The sequence below is a fragment of the Oratosquilla oratoria genome, chromosome 26 (genome assembly GCF_046742065.1).
Source record: "Oratosquilla oratoria isolate Oo_2021 chromosome 26, ASM4674206v1, whole genome shotgun sequence".
Classification (NCBI taxonomy): Eukaryota; Metazoa; Arthropoda; class Malacostraca; order Stomatopoda; family Squillidae; genus Oratosquilla; species Oratosquilla oratoria.
Window position 1 is genome coordinate 6205119 of NC_134802.1, and position 18388 is coordinate 6223506.

Below are 18388 nucleotides of genomic sequence, written 5' to 3' on the forward strand. Positions count from 1 at the left end.
AATTTTCCTCACTCATCACTCTCATTTTCTTAGCACTTCCCAGTGCAACTACCTTTTCCTCCCTGACCTCCTTCACAATTAGCAACTCCCTAAAATAATCTGCCCATCTTCCCCTTACTGCCTTCTCTTCCATTATCATCTCTCCATCTGCACCTTTTACCTTTTCTTCTCTACTTGATTCGCCTCCTCTTCCTCTCTTAATTTCTTTCCAAAACATCTTTTTATTACTTTCAAAATTTTCTGTCATACTCTTACCTCACTTCATCTGTTCTCCTCTTCGACTCCTTTATCTTGTGCTTTACTTGTCTTCTCTTTTCTTTGTACCTCTCATATGACTCCCTCGTCCTATTTTGTAACCAATCTATGAAAGTTTGCTTCTTCTCTTCTACAACTTTCTTTGTTTCCTCATTCCATCACTTACTACCCTTCCTTCTATGTCCTCCCGCCCTCCTTGTTCCACACACCATCTTTGTACACCTTGTGACTCCCTCCTTGAACCATCCCCATTCCTCCTCCACTCCTAGTTCTACTCTATTCTTCACTCCCTCCCACTCCTCTCTCAATTTCTTCTTGTACTCCTTTTCCTTCTCATTTAAACAGTTCACTCTATAGATTGAGAGAAGCGAGTAAATGACTTGGTGGATTAAAAAGTGTAATGAGAAATAGACATTTAGGAATAGATGCTAAGAAGAGGTTGTATGAAGGAGTGATTGTGCCGACAGCACTGTATGGGGCAGAAACATAGAATATAAGAGAGGAAGAGAGAAGAAATTTGAATGTTTTTGAGATGAAGTGTCTGAGAAGTATAATAGGGGTTACTAGCCTGGATAGAGTGAGAAATGAGGAAGTGATAGGAGAACAGGGGTGGTAAGGGTGTTGGGAGATAGGGTGGATGAAAAAAAGTATTGGGATGGTTTGGACAACTGGAAAGAATGAGTGAAGAAAGACTAGTAAAAGAGGTATGGAAGGCAGATGTGGGGGGAGTGAACACGAGGGGGCGACCTAGAATGAGATGGATGGATGGAGTAAAAGGGGCACTGGGGAAGAGGGGAATGTCTGTTGAGGAAGGACGGGAGAAGACAGAAGACAGGGGTGAATGGAGAATGGTTGTATATGGATGATGTTGTGATGCATGAGGTGGAATGGGTGGGGGATGGGGAGTGAGGTAGTATGTGTGAGAAAAATTTGACGCAACCCGAAGGGATTTCTCCCCGTCTTCTCCTTTTCTGCATGAGGGGACGGAGAGAGAGAGAGAGGGGGGGGTCGCCGATTTAATGAAGCGGCCTTGCTGTGAATGTGCTGTGTCTTGTGTCACTGCTTCTGACCCAGGGCAGTAGACAAGATGCAGGGATGACCCGTCATCCAGGAGGTGCCAAGATAAGAGGGAGGGTATAGAGGGTGGAGGGGAGTGGAGTGTGATAGGGATGGAATGGGTAGGAATGGTTTTTATGCCTTTGTTTTTTGGCTACCTCCCTTGTAAGGGGGTATATGTATGTATGTATATATTATCATTATTATTATTATTATTATTATTATTATTATTATTATTATTATTATTATTATTATTATTATTATTATTATTATTATTATTATCATTATTATTATCATTATTATTATTATTATTATTATTATTTTATTAATATTATTATTATTATTATTATTATCATCATCATTTTAGTTATCATTGTTATTATTATTACCATTATTATTGTTATTATTATTATTATTATTATTATTATTATTATTATTATTATTATTATTATTATTATTATTATTATTATTATTATTATTATTATTATTATTATTATTATTATTATTATTATTATTATTATTATTATTATTATTGTTGTTGTTGTTGTTGTTGTTGTTGTTGTTGTTGTTGTTGTTGTTGTTGTTGTTGTTATTGTTGTTGTTGTTGTTGTTATTGTTATTATCATTACTATAATTACTATTATTATTGGCACTAATATTATTATTATTATTATTATTATTATTATTATTATTATTATTATTATTATTATTATTATCTATATATTAATACGATAGCGTGTTTGTTATTTATTTATTTTGTGTGTCACGCAAAACTGAATGGTGGAAATAAAGCACGTTTGTTCCGTAGACTTTATTATTATTATTATTATTATTATTATTATTATTATTATTATTATTATTATTATTATTATTATTATTATTATTATTATTATTATTATCTATATAATGATACGATAGTGTGTGTTATTTATTTATTTTGTGTGTCACGCTTACATCAAAAGCAACGACCTTCCATGGTGTCAAAGTTCTCGAAGCTGCCGAAGTTCTCGAGGGTGCCAAAGTTCTCGAAGGTGCCGAAGTTCTCGAACGTCCCGAAGTTCTCGAAGGTGTCGAGGTTCTCGAAGTTCTCGAAAGTGCCGAAATTGTCGAAGGTGCCGAAGTTCTCGAAGGTGCCGCAATTCTCGAGGGTGCCAAAGTTCTCGAAGGGGCCGAAGTTCGCGAAGGCGCCGAAGTTCTCGAAGGCGCCGAAGTTCTCGAAGGCGCCGAAGTTCTCGAAGTCGCCGAAGTTGTCGAAGGTGCCGAAGTTCTCGAAGGTGCCGAAGTTCTCGAAGGTGTCGAAGTTCTCGAAGGTGCCGAAGTTCTCGAAAGTGCCGAAGTTCTCGAAAGTGCCGAAGTTCTTGAAGGTCTGGAGGGTCTCGAAGTTCTGGAAGGTCTCGAAGTTCTGGAAGGTCTCGAACTTCTGGAAGGTCTCGAAGATCAAATGAAAATGAAGAAAGAAAATATGGACAGCTCTATATAATTGAAACAAATGAAGCATTAAATCTGAGGTCAAATGCTAATCAAAATTCTAATTGCTTATATTCAGTTTTCGAAAAAATATCTCAAGCAATGGTCGATAATCTTTATGTAGGGGCATATAAAAACATGAGAACTGTCGAACTTGAAGAGCAACAGAGAGCTACATTACAAAATATCCCTCCCAGAAAAATAACCATGCAATTTATTGCCGGCCCTGATGCGAGGAGATATAATAATCCAACAAATGATGAAATTGCAGCAATATTTGTCGGTGATTATGGAGCACCTCCTGTACAGCGTGACATTATAGTGTACCCTGAAGGACAACAGAGGGAGAAGATATCCTACCTCTCTTGCCATCTTGATGCAATGATTTACCCTCTTCTCTTTCGTGTAATTTACACGGGTTCCGCTAGTTGTTGTTGTTATTATTATTATTATTACTATTATTATTATTATTATTATTATTATTATTATTATTATTATTATTATTATTATTATTATTATTATTATTATTATTATTATTATTATTATTGTTGTTGTTGTTGTTGTTGTTGTTGTTATCATTATTATTATTATTATTATCATTATTATTACTATTATCAATTTGATTATTTCTATTATTATTGTTATTAATATAATCATTATTATCATTATTATTATTATTATTATTATTATTATTATTATTATTATTATTATTATTATTATTATTATTATTATTATTATTATTATTATTATTATTATTATTGTTGTTGTTGTTATTTTTACTATTATTATTATCATTATTATCATTACATTTATTATGTTTATTTTTATTATTATTATTAATATTGTTATTAGTTACCATCAACAGCAACAATAACTGCAACAACATCGTTACTACTACTACTATTACTAATACTATTACTATTACCTGTGAAGGGGGAAAAGAATACTGCCACCAAGTATTTCCACTTGGATCGTAAGAGGCGAGAAGAAAGGGACGGGGAGTGGGACTAGGCATCCTTCTCCTTGTAGCCCCACAGGGGACATTCCTAAATGAAAAAGTAAAGGCATAAGAGGGTCTGGGAGTTTTCCGACCAGCACCCTAAGGTTTGGGTCTTTTAATGTGCGTGGATGTGGTACAGAAGGGAAGAGATAGGTAGTATGTTGTGAGAAGAAAGATGGATCGGTTGGCTTTGAGTGAAACTAAGTTGAAAGGGAAGGGTGACTGTAAGTTTGGGAATGTAAGTGGGAGGTTATCAGGAGTGAAGAGAGGGCGAGGGAGGGAAGGGGTGGCTATTCTAGTAAGTGAAGATATAGGTAAACGTGTAGTGGAGTGGAAGGAGGTTTCCTCAAGGATAATGTGGATGAAGGTGAAACTGGAAAGGAGATGTGGGTCTTTGTAAGTGCATATGGGCCTGGCAGTGAGAAGAGTGTAGAAGAAAGGGAGGCCTTTTGGATAGATTTAAATGAGTGCATAGAGGATTTAGGGAGAAATGTCAATGTAATAGTACTGGGAGACCTTAATGCTAGGGTAGGAAATGGTCCAATTGATGGAGTGGTTGGGAAATGTGGAGTTCCAGGAAAGAATCGTAGTGGAGAGTTGATGGTGGAAATGTGTCTAGAAAGAGTTGATGATAGCAAATACAGTGTTTCGGAAGAAAGTCAAGCATAAGTACACATGGGAGAGGGTGGTGGATGGAAGGGTGGTAGATAGAGCGTTGATGGATTGTGTAGTGGTAAATAGGACTATGATAGGAAGAGTCAGAGATGTACATGTGCTAAGGGGAGAGGGTGGGGGAATATCAGATAATTTTTTGGTGGAAGGTAAGTTGAGAGTGGAGGATAGATGGAGAAAGAGGAAAGGGACAAAAGGTAGGGAGGTGCTTAGAGTCAACTCTTTAAAGGAAAAGGAAAAGGAGAGGGAGTACAAGAAGAAGCTGAAGGAGGAGTGGGAAGGAGTGAAGAATAGGTGTGGAGGTGGAATGGGGATGGTTCAAGGAGGGAGTCACAAAGTGTGCAAAGATGGTGTGTGGAACAAGAAGGACAGGAGGAAATAGAAGGAAGGGTAGTGAATGGTGGGATGAGGAAATAAAGAAGGTTGTAGAAGAGAAGAAGCGAGCTTTCACAGATTGGTTACAAAATAGGACGAGGGAATCATATGAGAGGTACAAAGAAAAGAATAGAGAAGTAAAGCAAAAGGTAAAGGAGGCAAAGAGGAGAGCAGATGTGAAGTGGGGTAAGAGTATGACAGAAAATTTTGAAAGTAATAAAAAGATGTTTTGGAAAGAAATTAAGAGAGGAAGAGGAGGCGAATCAAGTAGAGAATAAAAGGTAAAAGGTGCAGATGGAGAGATAATAATGGAAGAGAAGGCAGCAAGGGGAAGATGGGCAGAGTATTTTAGGGAGTTGCTAAATGTGAAGGAGGATAGGGAGGGAAAGATAGTTGCAGTGGGAAATGCTAAGAAAATGACCGTGATGAGTGAGGAAAATGGAGGAGAAATAAGGAAGGATAAAGTGAAGGCAGTTGTTAAGATGATGAAAGCAGGTAAGGCACCTGGGTTGGATGGATGCCATGTAGAATGTCTAAAAAAAGGAGGTACAGTGATGGTGGACTGGCTGGTGAGGTTATTTGATGTTTACTGGAGAGAGGTTAGAGTCCCGGAGGACTGAAGGAGTGCCTGTATAGTTCCACTTTACAAGGGAAAAGGGACAAGTAGTTTCAGAGGGATTAGCTTGTTAAGTGTAGTTGGGAAGGCTTATGGGAGGATCTTGATTGAGAGGATTAGGAGAGGAACAGAGGGAGTAATTGGTGAGGAACAGTGTGGATTTAGGACGGGTAGAGGTTGTGTAGATCAGATCTTTGTGGTAAGACAAATATGTGAGAAAGCTATAGGAAAGGGTAAGGATGTTTTTTGGGGCTTTTATGGATCTGGAAAAAGCTTAAGATAGGGTAGACAGAAAGGCACTGTGGGAGGTTATGCAGATATATGGGATAGGAGGAAAGCTTCTAGGAGTTGTCAAGAGTTTTTATGAGAGTATTAGAGCTTGTGTCAGGATTAGAAATGGAGAGAGTGAGTGGTTCGAGGTAAAGGTGGGACTTCGTCAAGGATGCGTTATGTCGCCCTGGCTGTTCAACTTATACATGGATGGGGTAGTGCGAGAGGTAAATGCAAGGATAGTAGGTCAGGGATTGGAGATGATTAAAGAAAATGGAGAAAAGTGGGAGGTGAGCCAGCTGTTGTTTGCTGACGACACTGCGCTTGTGGCAGGATCGGAGAGGGGACTGAGGAAGTTGGTGACAGAGTTTGGGAGAGTATGTGATAGAAGAAAGCTAAAGGTAAATGTGGGTAAAAATAAGGTGATGAGATGTACAAGGGGTGTAAGTGGCAGTAGACTGGATGTGAGCATTAAGGGAGAGTGACTTGAGGAAGTGGATAGTTTTAGATACTTGGGTGCAAATGTTGCAGGAAAAGGTGGAGTGAAGGTGGAGGTAGAATGTAGATTGAGAGAAGCGAGTAAATGCCTTGGTGGATTAAAGAGTATAATGAGGAATAGACATTTGGGAATGGATGCTAAGAGGAGACTGTATGAAGGAGTGATTGTGCCAACAGCACTGTATGGGGCAGAAACATGGAACATAAGAGAGGAAGAGAGAAGGAGTTTGAATGTGTTTGAGATGGGATCCGGGTCGGATAGCGACTGTCAAAACAGCGACAGTCATAATATCGGCTTCATAAGGGCGACGTAATCAGATGAGCGACTTTCAAAACGGCGACTGTCATAATGGCGACCGCATTATAACAGCGACTGTAGCAATAGCGACTTTACTATCAACCGGTCAGAATGGTCGCAGACTTATGTTTCAATTGCTTGTGTTTTCGTATTTGCATTTACGTGTTCAATTGTGTTTACTTTGTGAGATAGATTCAGAATGAAATATGCTCAAAAGGTCGCAGACTTATGTTTCTATCGCTCATATTTATTTGTTCGTGTTTACATGTTTGTGTTCACTTTGTGAGATAAGTTTACTGAAGTGAATTTACTGGTCGGTCGCTCGGTCGTCGGTCATAGTAATGTTTGGGTTGTTAATTAAAATAATGGAAGGTCGGCAACAACAAAAGGAACCAACAAGAAGACTAATCCTACCAACCAGCAACGTCACCTCCCTCCTCACCCGGACACTTGAGCCGAGCAATATTCAAGTAGTGGGACATTCTAGCAGGACCATCAAGGATCTGACAAATCAGCAGGACAAAAAGGACGCAAGTTGGGGCAAATCCGATCCTTCCTCCCTCCGTGGGTTGGTGTTCTTTCCCCACCCCTTACCGGGATCAGATGATTTCGGCCCAAGGAGATTTCGGCCCGGTGATTTCGGCCCAGGGTTTTTCTGGGCCGAAATCGCCGGTGACTTCGGCCCAGCGAAAATAACCTTTTAAGCTTGAAGGCTTGGTGCCCTGGCTTGGTGCACTGTACAATTTCACTTTAGATAATTTGTTTCATAAGTTTAATTCCATTTTCACACAGTATGTGCAAAAACGGTGCACGACACAATGTCGAAAGACAGAACGTCGAAACGACAGAATGTCGACTGCGACAAAATGTCGAAACTTCAGATATCGATGTGATTATGTACATAAAATGACCGAAAAAGCAAACCTGTGTTCACGCTCAACAACTATACTGAAATCCTAATCAACTTTCTTGACTATGCATAAAGTGAATATTCTAATTTCAAAATCAATTCTTGAACTACATTCATTCGAATACAATACAAAGAAAACATGGCAGAAGTCTTCGTTGCTCAAAAAGGAGGAAAAAAGTTTCTTGACTGTACATTAAGTAAATATTCTAATTTCAAAATAAATTCTTGAACTACATTTATTCGAATAAACTGGTATAAGTGACTGTTAAGTTGTTTTATCTTCATTGTTACGTTAAAGAAGAAAATCATGCCTGGCGACCATAATGGGTCGAGTGATTTGAGAAATTCGATCTTTATTGCCGAGTTAGATTTTCTTTAAAACAATATCCATCTTCAAACAACCTCTTTTAGTCATGATTGGTCAAGTGCCACTAATATAGAAGGCACACATGACTGAATAGTCGGTGAAATGCATATTCCGACATTATGTCGCATTCGACCATCTGTCGTGTCGACATTTTGACCACTCGACATTCTGTCTTTCGACGTTCTGTTGTAGACCCGTGCAAAAAATATTGTCACTTGAAATGATATAAGTATTTTTTTTAATTCATTTAATAATATATTTTCTTTCAATAATAAGTAAATAATAATAGCAGCATTTGCCTCCAGACTTGTAGTGACGTGATACATCCTACGACCCATCACACACTGATCAAGGAAATCTTCGGAACTAGCCTTTCCAAGTTCCTGTAGTTGGCAAGCGTAGTTCGCAAGGGTGTCCCTGCCAGCCAGCGGTCAGCCAATCAGGAACTTGGAAAGCTCCTCACGTTCCCGCCAGCCTCCCTTAAAAGGTCGGCGTTTCGCCGAGATGGGCAAAACAGTACCGACCAGCGCACAAACTACATCTCCTCGTCCAGTCTTCTAGCTGTCCCATCGAGCCTCGCCGTCATCATCTGCTACCGCCTCGCTGACGTTAGGCTCCACGTCCAGCTACAACCATAAGCTCCACTAAGCTGTGGCCTTAGTCCGAGCTTCACCTATATTTCTCATGTGACACTTCTAGTGTCGCACCTTGTGGTTAATTACCAAAAGAAAGAGAGTAGATATTTTGTGTTGATTTTCATTTGTCCTGCTGTTGTTCCGAACTTAAACCACTACAGACTGGCCGAAACGTCCTACCCTGCAGAGTTCTGGCCGAAACGTCTGTGGCCGAAACATCCTACATTCGATGCGCTCCCCTCCTTCATGCTCATAATGATGTTGAACTTCTGGACTGGGTTGTTCAAAATAAATTTTTGCACTATCTTGGCGTTAAATCTATCTTGACATTAAACATCATGGTAACACAGAGCGTTACCATGACTTTTAACATAAAGATAAACTAACGCCAGAATTAGTTTTTGAACAACCCAACCCTAGACTCCTTGTTATGATATGTTTTCAATGTTAGACAACTTTTTGTGCAAGAATAACACCATTTACTTTAGTCCACACATGAAAGTTGTATAATTTCAATTTAGATAATTTGGTGCACTGTATAATTTCAATTTAGATAATTTGTTTCATAAATTTAATTTCGTTTTCACACAGTATGTGCAAAAATATTGTCACTTGAAATTATATATTTTTCTAATTCTTTTAATAATATGTTTTCTTCCAATAATAAGTAAATAATAATAGCAACATTTGGAGGACTGGCCGAAACGTCCTACCCTGCAGAGTTTTGGCCGAAACGTCTGTGGCCGAAACATCCTACATTCGATGCGCTCCCCTCCTGCATGCTCATAATGATGTTGAACTTCTGGACCGGGTTGTTAAAAAAAAAAAAATAAAAAAAAAAAATTGCACTATCTTGGCGTTAAATCTATCTTGACATTAAACATCATGGACATCAAGATAAACTAACGCCAGAATTAGTTTTTGAACAACCCAACCCTAGACTCCTTATTTTAATATGTTATCAATGTTAGGCAACTTTTTGTGCAACAATAACACCATTTACCATAGTCCACACATGAAAGTTGTATAATTTCAATTTAGATCATTTGTTTCATAAATTTCATTTCGTTTTCACACAGTATGTGCAAAAAATATTGTTACTTGAAATGATATATAAGTAAATTTTTTTTTAATTCTTTTAATGATATATTTTCTTTCAATGATAAATAAATAATGATAGCAACATTTGGAGGACGGCTATTATTACTTATCTATTATTGAAAGAAAATATATTATTAAGAGAATAATATATCACCGGCGATTTCGGCTCAGAAAAACCCTGGGACGAAATCACCGGGCAGAAATCACCTTGGGCCGAAATCACCCGAAGCCCCCTTTATCCACCCTACCCCTCCCTTGCTCGAGACCTTCCCCCGTGGCCCCCCCGGCTGACTATATGTACTCCAAATGTTCGCCCTATAGACCCATCTCCCTACTTAGCTGTATAGAGAAGACCGTCGAGAAAATGGTGCTCAACAGGCTGAAATGGAAAGTAGGGCCACTCCATCCACAGTTGTACGCCTATCGGGGCATGGTGGGAACCACGGAGTGCATAATGGACTTCCTCAGCTTCATCAACGGGAAAAAGGCAATCGTCGTCTTCCTGGACTTAGAAAAAGCCTTCGAATTGGTCAATCCCTCAGCGATGCTGGCTTCTCTCGTCGAGAAGGGAATTGCAGGCAACCTTCTGGCATGGGTACAGGCATACTGCCAAAACAGACGGGCTAGAGTCCGTTTCCAGGGCTCCATGTCTAGCTACAAAGATCTGGAATAGGGCACCCCTCAAGGAGGCATCTTGAGTCCCTACCTGTTCAACGTGCACATGGACAACATAGCCTCCCGCCCACGACCACGGAACGTTGAGATCTTCATATATGCTGACGACATCGCCATCGTCAGCAAGGGACCCAACTGCCCCACCAATGCCCAAAAAGCACACACCTAGGCTTCAAGATAAACGTAAGGAAGACAAAAGCCATGGCTATTAAAATGGCAAACCCAAGGCCAATCTCCATACTCCAGCAAGATCTTGAGTGGGTGGATGACTTCACCTATCTTGGAGTAACTGTGCAGAAAACCTTGTCATCCTCTCTTCAAATCCAGAGGCTGAAGCAAATGACAAAAACGAAGACAGCTCCGATGAGATATATGCAATCACTTGATGCGGGTGCCAGCCCCCTGGTACTGGAACACTACTACAAGTATTGCATCCGACCCATCATTGAATATAGAGCACCTGTCCTATCACATCTAACATCACAGCAGGAGGAATCACTTGAAGTTGCACAAAACAACGCCTTTCACCTCATCCTAGGTGCTCCCATGTGGACCAGAAAAAGCAACCTGCAGATGGAATCTGGCATACCACCACTGATGGCCAGGATTCAGACCCGGAACTGCACCGCGGCAGCCAAGGCCCTGCTGAGCGACAGGGACTCGCATCTCAGGACTAAACTCAAGGCTCACCTGGACGCGCACCCGGACCTACCACGACCAGATACATACATCGGACACCTAGGAGACCAAATCCGCGCGACAGGCATGGAAGGGCACCTAAAGGCTCTGAAGCCAGACAGGGCATGCCTGAAATACCGACCTCCAGCCCCGTGGACATCCCCAACAACTACTTTCAACCACACACAACTACCACACGCAAAGAATCACTGCTCACCAGGGGAACTGAGAGACGCTGCACGAACAGCGATCCAGGCAACGGAGGCCCAGGATGGTTTTGTCTGCTACACTGACGGCACTGTCGACCCGGAGAACGGCATAACAGGTGCAGGAGTATACTCCGCAACATACACCGCCGCCTGGCGCACATCAGACCACTGCTCGACCCTACAGACTGAGCTGGTGGCAATGCAAAAAGCCCTGGAGTACTCAAGCCAACTACAAGGGCCGGTGGTCATACACACAGACTCTCTTGCGGTGACACAAGTACTCCAGAAGAAGGACATAACCACCAACATAAACATTATCACAACAATACTCTACCTCCTGCAGCTACACAACAGACAAAATCGCCCAGTCATCATCAACTGGATACCCAGCCACATAGGGGTACACGGAAACGAACGAGCAGATGAGCTGGCCAAGACAACACGCTACCATCCTCACATTGAAATCCAAGTCCAACCATCAACCACATTAATCAAAAGCTGGGCCAGAGACCACCTACAACGAACAAAGGTAGCGAACCACAGAAAACCAATAAACTCAGCATCAGCAAGTGCAAAGTGGTACGAGAGGGCCACCAAACTGTGCCCTCATCCCGCCACCAAGATCGCCGACAGAGGACTCTCCGTGATCATCCACAGGCTCAGGCTGGGGTACAAATGCTGCTGGGAAATCATTGAACGACAGGAAAGGGAATGCGATCACTGCGGGATGAACACCTCAGAACCTCTCCTTCACTACCTACTAGAGTGCGCTCACACCATCGCCCTGAGAAGAGGTAGACAGTTCAACCCCATGGCCCCCGAAGCTTGGAAGACTGGAGCCGACATAGTTTACAACATCACCGAAAACATAGAACGGCTTGCCCACATCCTGGTCGGATACCCTCCGCCCAGATAACTACAAAAACGCCGGAGTAGCTGAACACAGAGCGGCTCAACACTTACGGGCCCTAATGTCCGTGTACTTGATAAAGCTCTAACGAGCGAAACGTTTTTGTTCTTCACATTGTTAAGACTTGGACAACTTGCCCACAACGGAGTGTATAAAGTCAAGAAAAGGAAGTGACATGATAAGCCATGAAGGCTTTCTGTACAGGAAGGACAAAACAAAGTTAAAAACCATCAACTGGAGGTGCGCAAAGGCAGGTTGTAAAGGTCGCCTAACAACAAGCCTTCAGTATCGAGAGCAACAACAGCCCCCAGTGAGCAGTGGCGTTCACACACATCCACCAAACCCTTCGGAAGTGGCAGTCCGGAGAGTGGAAAACACTGTAAAAACAGCTGCAGTAACAACACGGGATCCACCACGAAGAATCGTGCAGGATGCAATGGCCGAAGTTCATGAAGAAGTTGCAGCAACTGTTGGCTCTTCCACAAATCTGCGTCAAACCACCAGGCGGAAAAGGAAAGCAACAGACAACAACCCCCAGCTCCTGCTAATGTTGGAGAACTGTTCATACCTGATAAGTTGAGGCAAACAACAGACCAGCGTAGCTTCCTGCTCCATGACAGTGGGCGTGGAGATATTCATCTGATGCTTATTTTCAGCACAGATCAGTTTCTTCAGACCTCACATGACTGAACACTGAATGTGTGATGGTACATTCAAAGTGTCACCATCCCTTTTCTATCAAGTGTACACTGTGCATGCTTTGATACGAAACAATGTGCTTCCCTGCATTTTTGTTCTACTCCCAAACAAGCAACAAGTCACATACTCTCAAATGTGGACTGAAATCAAATCACTGAAACCTGGACTCACTCCAAGAAGTGTACAGATCGACTTTGAACTAGCTTCCAAAGCTGCACTCATTGAAGCATTTCCTCAAACGCACATTTACGGCTGTTACTTTCACCTGGGACAATCGCTCTGGAGAAAGATTCAGGAAAATGGACTGCAACGGTTATATTTGCAAGACGAAAATGTTCGGATGGCACTGAAAATGCTCCTTGCTCTTGCCTTTCTACCTGTGGATGAAGTGAGCGATGCCTTTGATGAATTGGTGGCAGACTACCCAGCAGAAGTAATGCCTCTCGTGAATTACTTCGAAGACAACTACGTGGGGCGGAGGAACAGACGGGGAGACAGACGACAGCCATTGTTTCCTGTACATATGTGGAGTGTGAAAGCCAGACAAGATGCAGGGCTGCCACGAACCAACAACCAGCTGGAGAGTTGGCATAATGCTTTTCAGGGATCAACGGAAACCCATCATCCTACCATCTTTCGATTCATCGAAGCCTTAAGACGGGAGGAAGCCCTTCAACGGACGAACCGAACCCAGCTCCTACAAGGCAGATACCTGACTCAGCGAATGAAAAGATACGTGACAATGAACACACGAATCACTGCTGTACAACAAAATCGAGATCAGTATGATCTTCTGCAATTCCTTCGAGCCCTCGCTCACAATTTAGAAATAAACGTGGCTTGATCACTTGATGACTGATTTTTATTGCAAGGCTTGATGACTTTCTGTTGTTTGGCTTGACTAGCCTTTTTCTTTTTAAATCATGTGACTTCTATAGTTAGTCCAAATAAAATGTTGTTTTAGATTCCCTTTAGGTTTAAATTTTTTATTACTGAGCAGTTTCATGCAGTTGATGCGATGATGTCGCTGTTATAACAATCGCTCTTATAATACAATCGCTATCATGTGGTCGCTGTTGTGATGGTCGCTGTTTTAAAAGAATTGCGATTGTGAAGTCGCTCTATTGACAGTCGCTGTTATTACAGTCGCTATTCGGAACCCGAGCCGTTTGAGATGAGGTGTCTGAGAAGTATGATGGGGGTTATTAGACTAGATAGAGTGAGAAATGAGGAGAAGAATGGGGATGGAAAGGGAGTTGGGAGATAGGGTTGATGAAAGAGTATTAGGATGGTTTGGACACATGGAAAGAATGAGTGAAGAAAAACTAGTAAAAGAGGTATGGAAGGCAGATGTGGAGGGAGTGAACATGAGGGGACGTCCTAGGATGAGGTGGATGGATGGGGTGAAGGGGGCTTTGGGGAAGAGGGGAATGTCTGTTGAAGAAGGACGGGAGAGGACAGAAGACAGGGGTGAATGGAGAATGGTTGTATATGGATGATGTTCTGATGCATGAGGTGGAATGGGCGGGGGGATGGGGGTTGAGGTAGTATGTGTGAGCAAAATTTGACGCAGCCCGAAGGGATTTCTCCCCGTCTTCTCCTTTTTATGCATGGGGGACGGAGAGGGGGGGGGTCACCGATTTAATGAAGCGGCCTTACTGTGGATGTGCTGTGTCTTGCGACACTACTTCTGACCCAGGGCAGTGGACAAGGTGCAGGGATGACCCGTCATCCAGGAGGTGCTAAGATAAGAGGGAGGGTGGAGGGGTGTGGAGTGTATTCAGGGATGGAATGGGTGGGAATGATTTTATGCCTTTTCCTTTTTGGCTACCTCCTTTGTAAGGGGGAAAAAGCCTTGGTATATGTATGTATGTCTTACCAGAACAACTACTAGTATTGTTATTCATGTCGCAATTATATTTTCAGGACCGATTTGAAGGAGACAAGATGCGTGATAATGGCCTTGATGGACAAGTGTATAAAGAAGCAGTAAAACCACAGCAAAAAGAATCAATGAGGTCTTTCCATAGTGTTGAATATGCTCCTCCACCTGCAGTTTAGTACTTGTCTTCATTCATTTTGCTTCCAATTCCATCACTTTATCGTGAATACAAAATGTAATATAGCCCCTGAAAGACTGTTAACAATTTTGGGTTTATTGCAAAGCTAGGCTACAGTCATGAGTATGGATATTAGTATATATATATATACATATATATATATATATATATATATATATATATATATATATATATATATATATATATATATATATATTTGTGTGTGAAAAAATTCCAGAGCTGTTTTTCATCATGCATAATGACTAAAAATAGTCCTTGTTTTGAGTGAACATTTGTAAGCACCGTATATGGTAAAAATAATTCAAAACCAAGCCCATAGGTGTTGTTGATTAGATATTCTTTAATGTCTAGTATGATCATAATTCAACATATGTAATTGATCCTTTTACGTCAAAAGAACTTATGTGCCAGCATTATGTAAATTGCCATAGTAATTTGATAACTATAGAATGTATGAATATGGGTGGAGCACTGCAGTTCAATCTGCAATAGTGAAAATCCTCCCCATTTGCAAAGAACTGGATACTATAGTCAATGAGTTAGGGAACATATTCTGTAAAATCTATTAATTTGACCAAAAATAAACAAATTTGCAAATTGAGTAAATGATGGTTTCTTTTTATTTTCCACTTATCAACTGTGCCAATTGTGTCAGCCACGGCAGCACCTTTCTGCCGAGGAATGAACGGAAGATGGATCGAACTGAATTCGTTACTAAAGACAGATCACATATTCCCATCTTCATCATTTACAAACATCGTAATGCATGTCATCAACTTGACGTATAACTTCCGGTAACCAATTCTGTGGTGTTATGTACGAGCGTACTGTGAAAGTCCAGTAACATAAGATTTAACGAATTGTAGTATGACTTTCGATGGGGTGCAGAGAAGTGTGATTGAGTGGTGTGATACTGGAACTGTTAGGTATTTGTTAGGTTTGGGGATTGTGACAATTTTACCATGACTCCAGATGTCTGGTATGGTGTTTTGTGAATAGCTGTAATTTGCAATGTTGGTGTGTGTGTGTGTTTATGCCATATGGTTCCAGATGTTTTAGGTGGATGTTACTTATGTTGTCAGGACCCCAAGCGGATGAGTGTTTGAAGTTATGGATCATATTCTTCGTCTGGCTGTCTATGAAGGGTGTGTAATCTGAGTCTGTGGGGAAGTCTTTCTTGCGTCGGTTGATGCGTCGGCCGTCAGGATGAGTGATGAGATGGCTTGCTGTTTTTACCTAAGTGCATTTACTTGTAGTATACAGGAAAGGAGCAATACTCGTTGGGTCCCATCCCTTACTCTCTAATTTTCTAACATGCCTAGACTCAAATTCATGTATAGTTCCAACTTAATCTATGTCCTTGATTTCCAATAACCATATTTAGATTTGAACTCGTGTATTGTTTGAACTTGGGCTATATCACTTCTAAGCTATTCCACATATCTGTATGGAAAACTATATTTCTTCACATCCTTTTTAACATGTGGCCTTTCTTAATTTACTTACATGACCTCTTAAAACCCTCCCATCTTTAATCGGGAGATCTCTTCTGTCAATGCAATCTATCCCCTTTAGTGACCTGAACACTAATCATCTCACCTCTTTCTCTTCGATCTTGGAAAGTTGGTAGACTCAGTACTGTTAATCTCTCCACTTACGGTTTATCTGTCAGGCTAGGGACCAGTTTGGTTGCTGCCCTTCGTATTCCCTCGATTTTGCTTATATTTCACTGTGTGCAGGGACCATACTACTGACGCATATTCCAGTTTTGGACGTATCAGGGTTTCGATGACTTTTTTGTCCCCTCAAAGTGATTAATGAAAGTGTTTGCTTGCTGTCTGTTTGAGGATAAGTTGACTGTTGTGGTTATTCCTGTGTGAGAGTGTACTGTGTTTCTGTTGAGCTATCTCGCGCTACCGTGATTATGAGTATATATAGAGTTGCCAACCGTCCTTTATTTCAAAGGACAGTCCTTTATTCAGCTCTATTTGTCCTTGTCCTTTATTGAGACTTGAAATGGCACTATTTGTCCTTAATTTGAAATCGTTTTGACTGGTAGTTCAATCTCCTGTTCTCAAGATGTGATTGCAAAAGCGTTTACTTCTTGTAAGTGCAGATTCTGTCAACCCTGCAGTCTGCACAATGCCAGAGGCACAGAGTGGCAGACAGCAGACAAGGCTGTAAAATTAGCCTCATTTTATAGTTCAATTCTCCATCACATGAGCAGTAGTCGTCACTCAGTTGAGCAGTAGTCGTCACTCAGGTCAGGTCAACTGGGTAGCTGCTTCAAATAGTGATATGGCGAGTGGTTGTGTTACCGTGTTCAGTGCCGATGAGGTACAATATCTACTTAGTAGAATTGAAGCCTTGGAGGATGCTGTAAAGTACCTTAAAGAGGAGAATCGAGTTCTCCGATCGAAGGCCCAAAATACGGAAGACAAAACTAGTTTGGATCCTGGATGGAAAACAATGACATATAAGACGCGGATAGTTGGAAAAAAGTCCTCACCAGCCCCGCTCGCTTGTAAGAACTCATTTCAAGCACCAGTGGGTCTACAGGAAGGAGAATCAAAGGGAATTCATGAGAAGAAGGGAATTGGCAGATGCTGGATCCCTGCCCACAGGTAAGATTTTGGTTGTAGGAGACAGTCAAGTGAGGTACTTAGACAGGGCTTTCTGTGATAAAGATATGAAACATAGTACGCAGATGTGTTTCCCCGGTGCGGGCATAGGAGATGTTAGAGATAGGATTGAAGAGTGTTTAGTAGGGGAAAGTAAGGACCCTGTCGTTTGAAGTGCTAGGGGCAACGATATAGGTAAGTTAGGGAGTGAGTAATTGTTTGCGCGATTCCGGGATGCGCTAGACAAGATTAGGGATAAGAGAGGCGTTCCTGTCGTATGTGGAATCCTTACGAGGCGTAGAGTTGGAGGCATGTGGCATTCCAGGGCTATTGCAATGAATTGCAAGCTGGCAAAACATTGTAAGGCTAATGGATGGGCATTTTTCGACAACTAGGATTGCTTTTACGGTAAGAATCATCTATATACAAGAGACGGGGTGCACTTGTCGCCCAGAGGATTTCGGTTCCTTGCTGAATCCCTTGAGCGAGAAGTAGGCATCCTACAGATTTTTTTCCGGATAGATTACGTGGGAGTAGGGGGGGGGGAGTATCGGAATATAGTTTAGGCAATAGAAACAACTTAGAGAGGGACTGTGAAAAGAATCACCAAAGCAGGTGGAGGGAAGATAAACTTAAAGTTTACTATACAAATAGCAGAAGCATAATTAACAAAATTTATTTGCTGCGAGGTAAAGCATGCGTAGAAAGTTTTGATATTATAGCTATTACTGAATCCTGGATCAACATGGCTGATAAACATTTCCTTCCGGAAATCGAAATAAAAGGGCATAAGATTTTTCACAAGGATAGGGTTGGCAGGAGTGGGGGAGGAGTAGCACTTTTCGTTAAAAATACAATAAACTGTATTATCAACAATTCTATTAAGGAAGAGGACTGTACGAAATATATTTGGGTAGATATTATAGGCAAGAATAAGAAAGTTATTAATGGTGTCTTGTATAGACCTCCTAACCTCAGCATTGAGCAGCCTGATC

At 41.3% G+C, this 18388-nt stretch overlaps 1 protein-coding gene across 1 annotated transcript in view; it reads left to right on the top strand.

Annotated features, from left to right (window-relative positions):
• LOC143039372 (uncharacterized) overlaps positions 1-15378 on the top strand; it is a 115509-nt gene extending 100131 nt beyond the window's left edge. Inside the window, exon 3 of the mRNA XM_076209282.1 lies at positions 14618-15378. Coding sequence (XP_076065397.1) covers positions 14618-14752 — 135 coding nt within the window. The 3' untranslated portion in view covers positions 14753-15378. The remainder of the gene's footprint in view (positions 1-14617) is intronic.
• Positions 15379-18388: the final 3010 nt, after the last annotated feature.